This window comes from Chelonoidis abingdonii, chromosome 1 (genome assembly GCF_003597395.2).
Source record: "Chelonoidis abingdonii isolate Lonesome George chromosome 1, CheloAbing_2.0, whole genome shotgun sequence".
Taxonomy (NCBI): Eukaryota; Metazoa; Chordata; order Testudines; family Testudinidae; genus Chelonoidis; species Chelonoidis abingdonii.
The window spans coordinates 78,276,664-78,294,729 of NC_133769.1; the positions used below are offsets into that span (position 1 = coordinate 78,276,664).

At 40.4% G+C, this 18,066-nt stretch overlaps 1 protein-coding gene across 1 annotated transcript in view; it reads right to left on the reverse strand.

Annotated features, from left to right (window-relative positions):
* PPFIA2 (PTPRF interacting protein alpha 2) overlaps window positions 1-18,066 on the reverse strand; it is a 647,901-nt gene that overhangs the window by 117,498 nt on the left and 512,337 nt on the right. The window contains exons 8-10 of the mRNA XM_075066795.1: window positions 16,547-16,768; window positions 6,024-6,170; window positions 3,021-3,155 (exon numbers count right to left, since the gene is read on the reverse strand). Coding sequence (XP_074922896.1) covers window positions 3,021-3,155; window positions 6,024-6,170; window positions 16,547-16,768 — 504 coding nt within the window. The remainder of the gene's footprint in view (window positions 1-3,020; window positions 3,156-6,023; window positions 6,171-16,546; window positions 16,769-18,066) is intronic.

Consider the following 18,066-nt stretch of genomic DNA (forward strand, 5'->3'; position numbering starts at 1 on the left):
CAGAAGTCACAGGAGCAGATTTACCATGAAACAAACCATGTGGTGGCATGGGGTCCCCAATGATCGGGAGTCCCCCAAAATGCAGGACAAATCTCCTCTGACAACCTGCCCTCGAGTCCTGGCTGGCAGCGTAGACAGACTCAGGCAGGCACGCTGCCTGCATGCCATGGCCGGTGGCCCTACAATGCTCCCAGAAGCAGTCAGCTGCTGGCACATCTCTGTGCACCCCGGGCAGCACACGGAGACCTGATGCCCCTCTCCCCCCAAGGGGTTCATCGAGACATGCCAGCAGCAGGGCTAAGGCTCCCTGCCCACTCTACCTCTCTCCTCCATGCCGCTCCTGGAAGCAGCCGGCATGTCCCTGCAGCCCCTGTGTGTGTGTGAGTGACTCTGGCACTGCCCTTGCCCTAAGCGCCGACTCTGCAGCTCCCATTGGCCAGGAACTGCGGCCAATGGGAACTGTGGGGGCAGTGGTATGCAGAGACCCCCTGATCCCTCCCCTACTTAGGAGCTGCTGCCAGAAGGGTGTGTGTACCAGTCACTTTGGGAGCTGTGCCCCACAAGGTAAGTGCCACCCTCCTGCCCCCTCTCACATCTCAACCCCCTGTCCTAGCCCAGAGCCAGCACCCAAATTTCCTCCCAAAGCCCGACCCCTCATCCCTCTTGCACCCAAACCTCCTGCCCCACCCAGAGCCTGCACCCAGCACCCAAACTCCCTCCCAAAGCCCGACCCTCATACCCCCTCCTGGACCCCTACCCTCTGCCCCAATCAAGATACCTCACTTTATTTTCATTTACTTTCCATTACTTATAATATAGGAGGAGGATGAAGATAAAAAGAATGAAAAATAGTGGGAAGATAAAAGAGAGTGTTTTTTTTTCTTGGCTGGATCCTCACGGGGTTGGGGTGCGGTGCAAAAATGAAGCTGAGCACAGGCCCCCACTAACTCTAAATTCGCCACTGCCCTGGGCACCTATTCCTGTGTTCTATGGATATCTGTCTGTACTCTAACCCCTGACCTGTAAAAGTGGACTATCAATCTGCCTTTGCTCAGCATCCTACTTGCAGTTTACCTGCCTGCAATTTCTCCAAGTTCACGCATTGCCAGTGTTTGATACAATAGAATGATGGCCACTATCAAGCACCTGGAACAGTGAAATTCTTACATAAATTACTCAGTCCAATTGACTTTGTAGTTTCTTTCTAGACAAAAACTTGGATGAAGGCCATTTTGGATGAAATGTCCATTCTGTCACCAGTTCTCTAATCACATAAAACAAAAGACTGTGAAAAAGGCACACGGAAATGTATGTCTTAGCATGTTTATGATCAGAATGAAGACTTTATTGCACTGAAAGATACTGAGTATCCTGCATGACTGAGATGAGATATTCTTCTCACAATATTAAGTGTCAGTGTTTGTTCAAGAAAAAAAATGGTGTCAACAAAAGACATGCTTGAGGTTGAAGAAAAACTACTGGTGCATAAAATATTGAAGAATTTATAAAAGAAAATTTCATCTTAAATATAAAGCAATATTCTCCTAAGGGCATTAAAATGTCAGGTCATCTGCTGAATAAATCACAGATGGACAACTTAAAGCTGACAAGGGATGCCTCATGCATGTGCACCATGGTTTTTACAAAATACTGTAACATTTGTTTGTCATTTCACGCAGCTTCCTTTTTGTTGAATCTTCTTTTTTCCAGAATTTTCAGTTCCCTTTCAGATTCCCCACCCATATACCTAAAGTGGACAGCACAAAATCTTGATTACTGAATACTGATATTATCTTAATGAGATAAAAGAAATTATATTCTATTTCCTTCTTGACTAAATTACACAGAGGTCAAACTAATCCTATAAGCCATCCCGGCACTGAAGACCTGATAAAAAGGAACAAATACAAAGTTTTGTGTAATTCTGCTAAAATATGAGGAGTACCTGTGACACCTTAGAGATTAACAAATTTATTTGGGCATAAGCTTTTGTGGGCTAAAACGCACTTCACTCTGAAACCTGTTAAAAAATGAAAATTAGTTGCTAAATAAAATTAATACAATCTTCTGTAGTGATAGAGAAAAGAAAATTCAAATAAATCATAATGATGTGTAGCATACTGTGCTGTATGGAGTTTTTCATTTTCTTCCAACTATAAATGTGAAGGATTAAATATTTTATGAGAATTACGTGTCCTAATGAAGTTGAAAATACTTTGAACTACACTACAGCATTAACTGCATGCACATCTGAAAAATCTGGTAGAGAGCAATACATGAATTTTGAATAATTGAAAATGAACTTTTGTCTTATTGTTTTTATGGAAGAAAGCTGTTGTACAATAAATTGTTAACAGAGAAACCAGATTGTCTTTGGTCCCTTTAGGGTTTTACATTTTTCCTTGTGATTTATCAGTTGTAGTTTGATTACCTGCTACAAAGAATCAATTTAAAAAAAAAACAATATTCAGGATGGCTTTGTTTCTGTCACACACAACTCATCCTAAATGCCAGTAGAAAAAATGTGTAATTTTGTGTTATTTACTGTGGTAAAAATGATTATTGTGTCTCTCCTAATTAATGTCGTATAAAAACATTATGGAAAAATGATTTATCAGGTTGATTTTTTTTGGTTAAAAGGGAAATGTTTACATATTTAAAAGCTAAATGGGATCATGATTTTTTTTGGAAATCCATGACATCTTTTTAAATATAATGTAAACTAAAGTAAGAGTAGTTACTGCACCTGCCAAGAAAGACTGTGAGAAATACAGTCAAGGCATGTGGTATATCAAGTTATAACAATGGCATTAATAAAGCCAGGGTAATACTACTTATGTTACATAGCAATAATTAACATTTGCTTACAGTGTGTCTACACAGCATATTTTCCCCCCATTTCTTATGAGGCTGAAATGAAGTCCTTTTTTGTTATGGTTGTTGTAGGGAGGAATACAGAATGTATTAAACCAAAGTTAAACCAAACATTTCTGGAATGAACCTATTTCTCAGTGCAGTACCTTAGTCAGTGCTGCAATTCTCTGAGCTAGTTCAGCCTCCACTTCAGGCAAGGTCTCAGCCTTCCGCATTGTCTGTTGCAGCTTCTGTTCAGCGAGCTCAAGACGTTCTTGCAGCTGTCTGTTTTTTTCTTCCATCTGAAACCCAGAGACGAAAACAGAAAATATAAAAAGGCAGAATTAAGAAATGGCTGCAATTCTTGGGGGACTTTCTGAGGCAGGCACTCCAAGTGGGTTCAGATACAGATACTCTCCAGCTTGCAAGAGAGTTTATTATGGGCTTGTGAAAAGGATTCATCCAAGTATGGAACTGTGCAGGCCTTTTACGCTATGACTGGTATGAGGACTAAGGATTTCATATCAAGGCCAAGTAAAGAAGTTGCAATCTGTAAAGTAAGAAGATGAACAAACATTCTTTTCCCTCTAATCTGTGTGCTATTAGTGCCAGCCAAGGAAAAAAGTACTTGTGCCAGTAAAATCAGAGTTTTGAAAGCCACAGACACAAACATCAACTCATTTACTGCAAAACCAAGAGCATAAGAGACTGGAAAGAAGCACATGTTTTAAAAGGATGCATTTGCTAAAAAATTGTTGGAACTAATTGATGCCAATAACATACCACTAGTGTGATGCTGAATCAGCCCTGGTTACACATCCAAGGACACCCATTATCAGTTCCTGTCGGCCATTTGCTTACTGCTGCACAGTTAATTTTTTGTTGTGAATTTACAGTTAAATCTTGTTTTATGTAAGTTATTGAAACTTTGATAATAATTGAAAGAGAAGTATGGGGGGGGGAAGGGTGGGCCTTTAAGTTTTCTTTTGATAAGTAGGGTGTTTTCTGCCCCATGAGACATCCAAAATGAATATGATTTCACTTAGTATTAATTGTCCCCTTCCAATGAATTTAGGGTGGGACTAACAAGAACATGCGGTAAATACTGTTATCTTTTGTACTGGTATTTTAATCCTCTGACAGGGTAATAAGGTTTAAAATGTATTTTGTTGATGTTGCAATGCTGCAAATGTATTCTAAGTCTGCTTTTATGTAGCACAGTTATCAGTACTTACTATTCTCTGTAGGCAATTTATGCATATTGTAAAACTACTTAAATTGCTAATAAAAAACTAACAGCTGATATAGGTATTTTTCTCTTTCATCTATTGTTCTTACTGTTAAAGAGGAAAATTAATAACAGTCTTCAAGCAACTTTCAAAATAGAATCTAAAAAGTTTGGGTTTTGATCCTTTCATTCTCATTAATGAACATAAATAATTTTATTTTAATGGGGTTTCACTCCATTAGAGGACAAATTAGTTATCAAGGTGTTCTCAAATTGCCTTATAATGGGGGGAGCCTTTTTTTTCTTTTGCATTATATACTGTTTACAGATAAGACATTTGAAAAACTAAAGAATAAACCTTTGTTGTCTATTGAGGGAAAGAAAGAAATTCGCTTCTCCAAAATTTAAGCAATATACATAGTTCTGCATTTTACAGTTTTCTATCCATATTGTAATTCTTACCTTAAACTATAAGCAATGTTCTCCATTCACCTGATCCATTGGTCAGACAAAGAACTTGATTCTCTGTTGCCCTATGGCCCCTTTATTGCACTTTGGCTGTGTAAATGGGCCTTAAACGTAGCACCTCTCTCTTGTTCCTCATTTCCCACTCTAGCATGGCTAGTGGAATGGTTCTAAGCCAGCCACCATTACAGAGTCTGAAGTGCTGGGAATTCCCAGGAGGACAAGCGTGGGTGCAGAGCTTCACTGCACCCACCGACTGTCATCTGTCGAAGCATATGTAAGAGAACTCCGAGGTTGCTCTAATTTTTACTGGAAGGCAATGCCTTCTTTGCCTCCCTCCACCCTTTCCCTGACAGCCCTATACAGTGTGCATTTCAGCCACAAAGGAGAATCAGACCCAAAGTTTTTGTTGTTTCAAAACTTAATCACAAATGACCTAGCTGGCACATAACTAGGTTTTATTCTGTCAAACTCAAATTACTTTGTAGCAGAATACAACCAGAAGCAATTTGAGGGTTCTGGTACTCAAAAGTTCTTGGGCTCTCTCTCCTGTATAGCACCTGATGACAACAAATATTGATATATAATAATTAATAATGCCTCACAGCACCCCTTTGAAGCAGCTACACAAATTTTACAGAAATTTAAATCCTGCGCCTATGAGGTGAAGACCAACTAACTCAAGATTGTATTGAGCCAGCAAAAGAATCAAGAATAGAACCTGTAAGTTTTGACTTCCATTCTCCTCACTGAACTACTAGAATACCTCTCTTGCTATAAGATAAACAAACCCTAAGGATTCTAAAAGCTTTTTTTAGCTCTAGAATCCATTAATTTGAATAAGTTCTAAATGATGGGCTTTGGAGTCTCCTATTTCAACTTTGGACTTCAGGTTTTGCATCACAGAAAAAAATACGACATGAAAGAAAACTGTCCCATCCTTACAAACCTTTTTAAAATGAAGATACATGGATGACACAATTATTTGTGTCATCCATGCATTATTAAAATATTTTCACTTATTAAAACCCATTTTCTGCAAATGACCAGTATTTGGTGGAATAATCTTTCTTTTAAAATATATATTTTTTATTCACATTTGTGTGACCAATGATATCCAAGTAAACATGGTGCACAGATTGACCGTTGTTTGCTTAGCTTATGTGATTTGATGCACACTGGTGCAGGACACCACAGGGATACATAACTCAGCACAGATACCTCACAGAGCTGAGTGGACAAATTGGTTTTGCTATTTATGATTATGGTAGCTAATATGAATCTTATAGACTTTGACCTGCTTGATTTTCTTTAAGGCAATTTGGTCCATGCTCTGTTATGGTTGATTTAGAATGAGAAACTTGGCCTACTTTAATAGAAACCTCCTATCACAACTTCAGGACTCATTTTTTTGTTTGTTTAGTGTTAACTTTAATTCTGCATGAAGAGAGCTGCTCCAGGGATGTAGATACTGAACCTGACGCAGGATGGCCTCCTTATTTGCCAGTTCATTTTCCAGTTTATCATTCATGTCATGTATGGAAGTGGATTCCCTCTGTGCACTGAGGTAACGCTTCTCAAGGGTAGTGATTCTTTCTTCCATATCTTCTTTCTGTGCCATAGCCTAAAATGAAGAAACATGTATTTCAAATGTCATTTAGTTGAGATGTCAGCTTAATTTTCATGTTAACAGTAGACAGAGCTGCAAAAATAATACACAGAGGAAGTGATTTTCCTATTTTCTCTAGGGAGCATTTTCCCCCCTTTGGATTAATACGTTTTCATATAAATAAACCACCTACAAATGTCTATAGCAGAATTTAACGCCATCCACTAATATAGATAAATATATAGTTCAGAACAACATTCAGGGGAAACTGAAGATTTCTCAACTTCTCCGTTTTTTCCTAGTTATCTGCATTTTGGTATGTATGATACGTATAACAAAGAACCCAACATTAACTTGCTTATTTTTAAATAAGAGTAGACATGAATACAAAGGAAAAGAATCTACTTCATATATCAAAATTGAACATCACTATAGCAGTACTATACAAATTATATGCCACTGATCAAGAAAGCTGATGTGCTCTAATATACTGTAAATCTATTACAAGAGGAGGTGATAAAGGCCAATACTGAAATCCACAGCACCAGGGTCCAGAACTGACTAACTTGACTCACCGTAGAGCCAAACCCTTACCTACTGTAAGTACTTAGTGTCATCAATCAAACCTTACTCTTTAATTTGCCAGGAAGACGGTAAGTGTGGGAGGTCATATATACAAGGGCTGCACGAACCCTACAGAATCAGTAGAGATATTGTTTGCAAATGGAGTCCTGCAGCTTAAGTTCATAAAGGCTGGCATGGAGCTAATCTCTGCATATTTACGTGAAGGTTCGAGTTCAATTAATTCAAATCTCCAAATGGAACCCCAATTCTTCTGCAGCCAAGCTCTTTCTACCATGAGACACGTCTACCACAGGCTTGTCTCCTTTCTGATGTATACAGAGAAAGGGAAGATACCATCCCAGTGCCCCTCCCACAATCAGAGGCCTGCAGAAGGTGCCAGGAGCCATGACTCCAACAATTTCCTTGGGGGACACTCCTAAAAAAGTCTTCTGAGAGAGAAGCTGCAGCACACACATAGCAAACAACTACGATTATTGAAAAAAACAAAATAAGAGGTGCGATTGAACACGAGGAGTGAGAAACATGCCACAAACCCTAACGTACAATTACAAGAAAAACTCAGGAGCTGTGCAGCTATTATTCTGTAACTACAGTGATTAAGGTAGACTCATCCCCTGTACTCAGTAAAGCCAATGACTGGAGAAGAAACTGGATGTTTGCTGTTTCAGCTGCTCTCTGATGCATGGGTGGGCTATGCTGTAAGATCTTTGGGACATGGACTATCATTTGCTGTATTATATAGTGCCCAGCACAATGGAGCTCTGACTCAGCTAAGTCATCTACGTGAAACTGCAATGCAAGTGAAATAACTAAAGCAAACAAATAAATAATACAGTACACTCCTGTTTATCCAAAACTCTATTATCCAAACTTCTGCATTATTTGAATTCCTTCCTTGTCCCCCAGAGCAGAGATTGCTGGTCAATACTCCACTCTGCCCCACCAGGACTGGAGCCTCCCACGAGTACCTGCACCTGCAGAGATTGGGTATCACTGGCTCTGCAGCAGCCCTGGGAGCCCTCTGCAGCCTCACTGTCACAAGAGAGAGTTAGTAGGCAGAGTGGAGACTCCTGGCCAGGTCTGTGAGAAGGAGGACAATCCACCAGCAGCAGAGGAGGCCAACTAAACGGCTCCCATCCTCTTGATTATTGTAACAAAATCAGCGCCCCCCCCCCATGCTATTCAGACAGTTGGGACTACACTGTATTTTTGCAAAGATCCTCTCAGGTTTGAACAGGCTGTAGTCTGTAGCAGATGACTTCCTTAGGAGCCCTTTGGGTGGAGAAAGAATAGCCCCTGATGCTCTTCCTCAAAGATGAGGGTGTGTGGAGGGGACACACCAAGGAAAGGAGCAGGAGAAGGAAGTCAGGACTACAGCTGACTAGAAGATGACAATTCCATTTTGTGGCAAATTTTGATGTTTTGAAATTTGTTTTTGATCTGCATTTGGGTGTGTATCTGGGTGGCCATTGGTGCACCAGCCTGCAATGTGGAATTGCCAAGTTGAAGTCCCTTCTCTGCCTGAGTGGGAATGGAAAACTCTGCTGTAAATTAGGCAGAAGAGAATTTTAATCCCAGATTGCTCTGAATCAGGGAGCCTTGAAACTGGCTCACCCACTTCATGGGCCAGCACCCTCACCATTGATCTAGCTCATTTCAGGCAAGGTTTTGACTTAGACAAATCATCATATTTCACCAAAATTTAATTTAGTTGTAAATGTAGTCGTTGTGCCATGAACTTTTTCTGATTAAAACATTTTGACCAACTCTAACAGGCATATTGCGTTTGCCAGGAATATCCTCGGGAGACAAAGGGATCTGTTGTAGACAACCCAGTTAGGATAGAAGACTCAGTTGTAAAATCTTCTGATTTTATTGACATCTTTGTGATATTTGCTCTTTTCCTCAAGTCCCAGCTCCTGTAGTTGTGTAAACACTTGAGAATCTGAAGCTTTTTTTTGGAAAAAAAAAGTTTCTAGCCCTTGTTTGCTCAGAAAAACATGTGAAAAGATGAATCATAAAAGCAGGGAACAACAAGAAGACAAATAAAAAGAACCAAACTGTATAACATGGTTTTAAAATACTATGATTTCTAAGTTAGTCTGATGATTTTGGGGAGGCTTACTCAAGAGTTTTAAATGCTCAGGGTTGGAAAGACTGGAAGAGAAGCTTTGCAAGAAGAAAGAAGCTGCTGCTGAAATAATTTTCCCTGCAGGTTCACTGGGATGTTGCCCACTCATGCCAACTCTCACAGTGAGCACTTCTCTAAAGCACCTCCAACAGCTGCTTCCTTTCTCTTATTACCCATTGACAACTAATGGCATTTTTGAAGCGGAGAGTAAAGGGGCCTGTGAAGAGATTGCTTCCTTGTCATCTGAAGAGAGGAACAAACAGATAATACAGGGTGAGAAGGGCTATGCTAATGCAGAAACTAGTGGGAGAGAGTAATAATGTTCCACATTTTATATTTCAAAACAGTTGTTCCCTTTAAAGAAAAATATGTTGTCCACTAAAGAGTGGAAGCCCTTGATACTTGATTTTGTCTTTTCTCCATTGGTTTCTCTGATTCACATAACAGGACTGATTTTTAAGCTGGAGGTGTAACTTCTGTATATATTCTAGATGTTCAAAAGTCAAAAAGAAACAGCTTCTCTCTATCATCTATGAATGCTAAAACAGTTATCTATGAATATTCACAGTAAACAACAATCAGAAAAGGAAGGAAACAATAGAAAGGTTCAATTATATCACAGGTAGCAGGCCTATGCATACCTTGGACACGCTTAGATTATATATATATGTGTTCCAACAGTTTTCTTACATATTGACTTGAAGTATAAAAAAATCCTGTAATTTATAGTGACTGAGAAAATGTCTCTCAAACCACATGGCTCTTATCTCTCTTGGTTATGCCAATAGTGAATTCACCAGCATGAGATGAAAGATTTTCCAATAAGAAACTCCCAAATATAGTACTTTTATTTTTTGGATTGTGACTGCACTACCTGTATCATCATCATATTATTATTATTTATACCTCAGTAGATCCTAGGAGCCCTAATCACAGAGCAAGACCCCTCGGAACAGAAGGACAGCCTTGAGACAGGAGACAACAGATGGACACAGCCAGATAGATGGGGAGTACAAGGAAACAATGAAACAACACTTGTCAAAATGATAAGCCATGGTCACAGATCATCAGCGGCCTGATGGTTGACAAATATTTTGTAGGCATCATGGCAAAGAAAAATGTTAAGGAGGAATTTCAAGGAGGATAATGAGATAGTTTTGTGGATTTTTACAGGGAGCTCCTCCTAAGTGTGGGGCAATATGGAAGGTAGGATGAAAAAAATGAAGAATTCTGTTTTAGCCATACTGAGTTTGAGCTGAGAGCTAGATGTCCAAGTGCGGAGCCCTGTGAAACCCCACAGAAAGTTGAACAGGGGACATGAGGAGGATCCTTTAGAGGATATAATTAAGGAGCAATTAGAGAGCTCCTCCTAAGTGTGGGGCAATATGGGAGATAGGGTGAAAAAAATGAAGAATTCTGTTTTAGCCATACTGAGTTTGAGCTGAGAGCTAGATGTCCAAGCGTGGAGCCCTATGAAACCCCACAGAAAGTTGAACAGGGGACTTGAGGAGGATCCTTTAGGGGATATAATTAAGGAGCAATTAGAGAGGTAAGAAAAGAACCAGAAGAGGACACAATCATGGAAGCTACGGGAAGAAAAGACTTCAAGGAGAGCATGATTGATTGTGTAAAGTGGCTGATGTGTCAAAGAGGATGAGGATGGAGTACTGGTTCTAAGCTTTGGCTAGGAAGCAGTCCATTAGAGACTCTGGTAAGAACAGTTTCTTACAATACATTGTTACTCACATTGTCACTGCAATGGAAAAAAGTTTACAAGAATTATTTATGCAAAATCCCCAAATTAAAACTTTATCAAGGTTGCAAAGTCAGGCACTCAAAAGCTAGGAAATGACAGAATTCAGGTTGCAAATACAACCTCCATTTGCTTCCCTCCACTTTCTGTGTATGCATTATGATTAGAGCTCCATGCCTGACAGAGAGATCGCAGAAGTCATGGATTCTGTGACTTTCTGCAACCTCTGTGACTTCTGCAGCGGCCAGTGTGGCTGACCCCAGGGCTGCCCAAGTAGCTGGCTCTGAGGCCATAGCCACACTGGCCACTGCTGGAATGGCCCTGGGGACAGCCACACCAGCCTGGCAGCAGTCCTGGGACAGCCAGAGCAGCTGTGGTTCGCAGGCCTAGGTAATGGTCCCTGGCTGGCCCGAGCAGCCATGGTCCACTGGCCCCGGCAGCAGTTCCCAGCCACCTGGCCAGAGCAGCTGCAGTATACAGCCTCCAGCACTGGTGTCACTAGCCCTAGCTGCTCCCTATTCTGGGAACGACCCCAGCAGTGGCCATCCTGTGCGCACCTGCCACCCAGCAGCCGCCAGCCCCCAAGATTTAGTCAGGTATTCTTAGTGTAAGTCATGGACAGGTCACGGGCTGTGAATTTTTTTTATTGCCCATGACCTGTTCATGAGTTTTACTAAAAATACCCAGGACTAAATTGTAGCCTTAATTACAATACAGTCTTTAATTACACGATCATATATCATTTTTTCCACAAGATCTGGCCTCTTTCAGTGCATAGGTTGGACAGTGCTCACTTAACAAGCAGCTATTCAATATTTTGTTTTATCCCCATTATTCAGTGTGTGGTTCTTATTTACCACACACCATCTAAACCCTACACTGAACACAAAATGATTAATTTCCTCAAGGGGTTTCCTATGGTGCTCTCACTGTAGTTTTCAAGTGCTTCACAAGTATTAATTGATTTATCTTAACAACACTCCTGTGAGACAAGGTGGTGTTATTATCCCTATTTTACATCTGGAAACTGATGAACAGAGATTAAGGCCAAAATTGTCAAAATATCAACAACTTTTAGATGTTCAACTTGAGAACATCGAAGGCCTGAGTTTTCAGTGTACTCAGCATTTTTATAGCACTTTATATATTCAAAGCACAGCTCCTTCAGCTCTCAGTTGTAGGTGTAATCATTCTGGAACTTCTGGAAATACGGCCCCTGATGTCTCATGTTGGGCATTCAGAAAAGGAGAAATACGTAATTCATGACCACCTCTGAAAATTTTGAGTTACGAAATCTGCCCAGCATAATACAGGAAGTCTGTGATAGAGGCAGAGATAGAATCCAGTTCTCCAGGACACCATTTCACCACTTGAACCATAAGACCATCCATTCCCTTCCTGCAATCCCCTGCCTCATTTACTACACACCTAACCCTTTCCCTGAACCACTCTGCTCCTATTCATCCCACTAGTCCCTGTTCCTCTCTTCTCCCTCCCCACTGCTGCTATCAACCCTTGCCAGATCCCATTTCATCCACATGGCAATGTAAAAACTGCAGCCTCCTTTTTTATTTCAGTTGAATTGTTCTCTTTTGTTTTGTTTGTGGCCATTGTTGTAAATAAGAAAAAACATCCTGAGGAAAGGATCTTAAAAAAGATTTGGGCATGGAATTCACTTCTCTGTCCTTGCCGGTGAAACAGCTCACCAACCTACATAAAGTGGAGATGCAGACATTTGCCACAGCCCAAAAACAGATGGCTCCAGAGGGACTCTTGAATTGACTGGGGGACAGCAACAACAACAATAGTAGTGGCAGAAAAAGCAGTTCATGGCACTAGTCTACTCAGCTGAAAACAATGGTCATAATTTCCACATGTGGAATATCTTTGGGAGTGGAGGGACTTAGAGATCCAGAAAGGCGACTTCTCCAGGGAAATACGGTAAGTCAATGGCAGAGGCAGGAACTTAACTCAGATATCCTGGCTTATGGTTCTATGCTCTAACCAGAGCCATCCCTTGGGTACAGCAAATCAGGACAACCACTCCGTGCCCCATGCTTTGGGGGGCCCCGTGGGCTGCCGGTGCAATTGGCCAGCACCGGGAGTGATCATTCCCGGAAGTGCCAGAGTGATTGGCCAGCACCAGGCATGGTCGGTCCCGGAAGTGACGGATTCGTCACTTCCACCCTGAGCCCCGCACTCCCCTAGGGATGGCTCTGGCTCTATCTATCTTTTGGCATCACTTTCTTCTCTTGATAGCACAGGAAAATTAGAAATCAGAATACCCGAGAGGTAAGTGGGTAAAAATGGAGAGAAGAAAGTAAATGATTAACTGTACTCAACCTACTGAGACGGTTCTTGTATATTCGCATACTCTTGCAAATTTCAGTGGTTGAATTATCATATACTTTGTTGACTGATTTGGGTCTTCTGATCAATAATCACATACTTCACATGCTGAACATAAAAAAAAAAATTTAGATTTTACCGATCAAGCTGAATACTGAAGGAGATGATGTTAGAGATTGCACCAAGATACTGTATGCATTATGTATAACAAACTGGAAACGTTTCACGTTTGCTTACATTGATTATAAAATTTATTTTCTTCATTCACCCTGATATTTTCATGGGGCTAATGAAATAAACTCTTCCACCAGCAGCTTTTATGCATTAAGAACAAAATTTAATAATTTGATTTATCCATTGCAACTTTAAAAACACACAGCCAATAGGCAGCTATATACATTCTGGCAAATTTTCAGCAGGAAAATATCCAAATGCATCAATCTTTGTGTACAAAGGGATTTAGGCATTGCAGCACCTCACTCTTAGACACTCTGCTGCCCAGTGATATTCATAGCCGTGAATTAAATGTTTAAATATTCCTTGGAACAGGGACTAGAACCCATGTCTCTAATCTCCCAGAAAAATGCCCTGACTCCTGACCTAGAGTCATTCTTGCTTGCTTGCTGGCCTAATGAATATTTAATTATTAATACAAAATGAGATATGGAGAGAGACCCACCACAGAATACTCATTAGCCGAGCAGTGGGGCACTCACCTGAGAGGTGGGACATCTGGGGTCAAGCCCCTGCTCCAAGTCAGCAGAGCAGGGATTCAAACTTGGGTCTCTCACATCCTGGAGGAGTGCCCTAATTATTCAGCATAGTGGGAAACACACATGACTTGCTCATGTCCACCTGTTTCTGGTGTGGGTTATACACGGTGTGAGAATGCCTACTGTATCGAGCCCCGCAATTGAGACAGGTGGAGGCAGCACCTGTATTGTGAATCTTACCACAATTTAGGCATGAACTGGGCACTGAGCAGTTCAGCAGCATTGGGACTTAAGTGGTTATATGCATGCCCACCAACAGAAAGTTGGGCACCTAGTGGGTTAGGTGGCAGCTAAGCAGGGGTTTGGAGGATCTCGATTGTGCTTAAATGTTGGACTTAGGTGCCTAAAATGGCAGCCAGGTGCCTAAGTCCTTCTGTGAATCTATCCCTGAACTCCCATATTTTTGTACTATCTGGCATTCATACACCCGCATTCCTTTTGGCACACGAATGCAAGATTTTGTGTGCTCAAATTGATGTGCCAGCACATTTTGCAGAAAGATTAGTAGAGGATTGATGACAATTTAGGCTTCTAAATTCCTGTTAATTTGCGCTGTACTTTCCAGTGGGAAAATGAAATGCAGCATGCAGCTCAATCAGCAAAGCAGTTTCATCAGTGAAGAATGCAGTAAAACAGAGAATTACCACTACTTTGTCGATCTACTCACAGAGTATGAAATTAATCAGCAAATCATACAGGTGGAGTGGCAATAAAATCTAAACCACCAACACATCTAGCCATCAATGTCTACATGATAATTACATCAGTAAACAGAATATCGGGGAACAAAATGGTCACACTTTGAAGCTCTTAGCCATGTTTTATTCAGGCCTTGCTCAGGCAAAATTCCCTCTAAGGTTAATGAGAGTTTTGGCCTGACTAAGGACTAAGTCAAAAATGAGTAAACACTTCAGGATTTGGCCCAATATATAACTCAATCAGATGAATACAGTGGTGATATACAACAGATTCTGTGGTACTATGAAACAACAGAAACATTTTAACATGTTATCTTGGAGTTTATCTCCCCCTATTTCAAAGTGAAATGGAGAGTCACAAGTATGATGAACTACCCAGAAAATTACTAACTGTACAGAATTAACATGTATGAATCAGGAATAAAATAAGTCCTAAATACAGTGATAAGTTGCAGTATAGTCTCCTCTCAATGCAATATATAACTGGAAGATTATGCAATACATAATTAATACGCAGTACACATAATTATTGGAAGACTAAGGGTGAAATCTTGACCCCGCTAAAGTCAGCGGGGGTTTGCGATTGACTTCCATGGGGTCAGAAATCTATGTCAATAAATTGTTTTAGCTTTAAAACCTTGTCTGGTTTTTAGAAGGATTTAAATGTTGGCACATTATCTTGACACACTGAGATTACTTTACTTTCTAAGCTGTCTCATTGAAATAAGTGGGATTACTTAAAGAATAAAGATACTATGTAACCTAAGTAAAGGTGGCAGAATCTGGACCTAAGACAAAGGTTAAGACAAACATCTAGAATATCCTTTCCTTGCTTGCTAAAAAGAAAATAAAGTTTATTTATTTAAGAAAAAATATATGTAGTTAAAATATCTTTTATTTTATATTTCTACTTTCCACATAACCGGAGGAGAGGAAAAAACCCTTATCCTAAGTGTAACAAACCAGTCTACTCTATTTATCAGTGTATACTTCAGTCACTGCATTGGAAAGTGTTTCTCCTGCTGTCTAATTAGATCATGGGGGCAGGTACCTTTATATCTGTTTGGAAAAAAATTATATTAGCAAAGTTGGCTTTTGATTGTTTAGTCCAATTTCATTCTATTTCTGTTAATTAACTTTTGGGATTTAGAGTAAAAAAGACAGGCTATAGGTTGAAGCATGGGTGTTTGAACATTGGCACATTGTTATAGCTAGAAAGGAAGCTGGCAGATGGGATTCAAGATGTCCAGAAGACAGTGAATGTTTCACTAGAAAGTTGAGAGAGAAGTTGAGAAAGGGAATGTCAGAAAACACAGATGAGGAAAAGGAGTAGTTAGGGGTGAGGACATAGGGAGATATCAGAATGGCATAATAAGACAATATAGTTTCTTAAACTGTATAAAGCATGTTTTAATTTGAGATTTTAAAAGAGATGGAGGAACATAGCATGGCTCTGTCACGGAGCTGGAACTGCAAAGGAGCAGTCTCTTGCATGAAGAGTGGCAAGAATATGTAAGAAACAGAGGAGAAGTAGTAGGAAAGAGAGAGAAAAGGACTATGAGATAGGGAGAAAATTCCATGAAGGATTTTGAAAGCAGAGAAGGCAATTTTGACAGATTCTGAATTGAATGGCTAGACAGTGGACGTGCTTGAGGGTGGGAGATAAAGTGGTTTCTCCTCTTTGCACGTTTGAGAAGATATGCAGCACATTCAGTACAAATCTGAACCTGGAGTCGTGATATCTGGAAGGCTGTAAAAGAAGGAGTCACAAATATATGGGGAGAGGAGATAAGGAGCATGGAAGAATATTTCAGTGGAGGGGATGTCTAATGTGTGGGAATTTGCAGAGGAGGAAACAGATTTATTGAGAGGAAACACACACAAATACTTTTGTTTTTGTGAATGATATTTTGTAAAAAGATTTCTAATAATTTTAGATACTTTTCTTTTTTTAAAGATTAAACTTTGTGTAACTTACTTCCAACATTTCTGTCAGTGCTAACCTTCATTGCCATGTTCAGTGACTCAGCTTGGCTCACGTCAAATACCCCATGCAAAACTTGTTGAAAAGTCTGAGGTCAAAGTGTGGTGAACCATCTTACCTCTCTAATGTCCCTTTGATATTTACTGCTCATTTCTTCTGTTTTAATTAGATCCTTCCTGGCTGTCTCTGCTTCCTGCTCTACTTCCCCCACTCGGGAAGACAGTGCAGCCAAACGTTCCTTCATTTGTGCCATTTCATAATTTTGCTTTTCGAGCAGTTCCTGTAGTTCCACCACTTGACTGGCTTCATCATTTGAGTCTATAGAGCCATTTGATAGGCGCTGCAGGGAAAGAAGCAACAATATTCATCCATTACTTATCATATAATGTAGAAACTGCCTAAAGCATTTTTTTAAACAAATCTGTCAGCAATTAAAAGACAAAATATTACAGGCATTTTAAGTGTAAATAACATGAGATTCAGCGATACTAATAAACATAGGAAACAGAAGATATGTGCTCTGTTAAACTGTGCATTATTTGTGTTTTAGAGCAACTGGGTGTGTGAATTGTGATTATTTATGTACTGTGTCTTTTTTACAGGAAGTCAGCGCTAGTCAATAGAATTCAACCTTCAGAGCAAGGTAATCTCCATCAGGAGAGGTGGAATTTTAAGTCTCTAGTATAGCATATATAAATGATAAGGGAAGAAATGTAAATATGAATGAGCAACAGTGTTTGGCACTGACATGTGGAACTTTAGAACTCTGAAGTTCCTTCCTCCCAACCCTACTCAGCCAGATCACATTACTAAAATTCACCAGAAAGCACACAAAATCTGCAGATGCACAGCAGCCCTCTGATCCCCAATTTGTCTGGACAACTGTCATTTTGAAAGCATGCACAGAACAAACAACAAGGCTCCACATTGTATTTAAAATTAGTCAATGAAGTTTGGGATGGCTCCCAAGAATCATCTCACTAACCCTCCCTGTGATAAAGCCTCTGTCCCAAATCTGGACCTTAGCGTCCAAAATATGGGGGCTTAACATGAACTCCCCCCAAGCTTTTACCAGCTTGGGTCTGATCTCGCTGCCACCAATTAGGATTCTGGCTCCTAATAGCCCGGGTTCCCCAAATCTTTCTTTGGGGGACCCCCTTTCTGATCTCCCCAAACCTCCCCTGGAGAGACCCCCCAAGACCCAGGAGTCCTGAGTCTTACCGGCAAGGGAAATACCTCCCTTGCCCTTCTCGCCCTCCCTTCAGACGTTCCTCTCTGGGCAACCTGCAGGGAGTTGAATGTATCTCTTCATTCACAATACCAAGAAACCTGTCTCCTCTTCCAAAGGACACCTCAAGAAAACACAGAGTAACAGAGCTGATTCTTTCTCTTTCCCTGTAGCTTTTTCCGCCCTGGACATAGCGAGAATTAAACATAGAATGTAATGTTTCCCCCTCCCTGTTCTTCCCTTGAGAGAGACGTATTACTCTGGTACAGAAATTTTCGATCCCTGCCTAACTAGAAAAGAAACTCCCACCAAGTTTGAAAATATGAAAACTTATATAAAAGAAAGAAATTACAAATAAACTAAACACTGCATTAAGAGATCAATAAGGGATATTGCTATCATAAGATCGA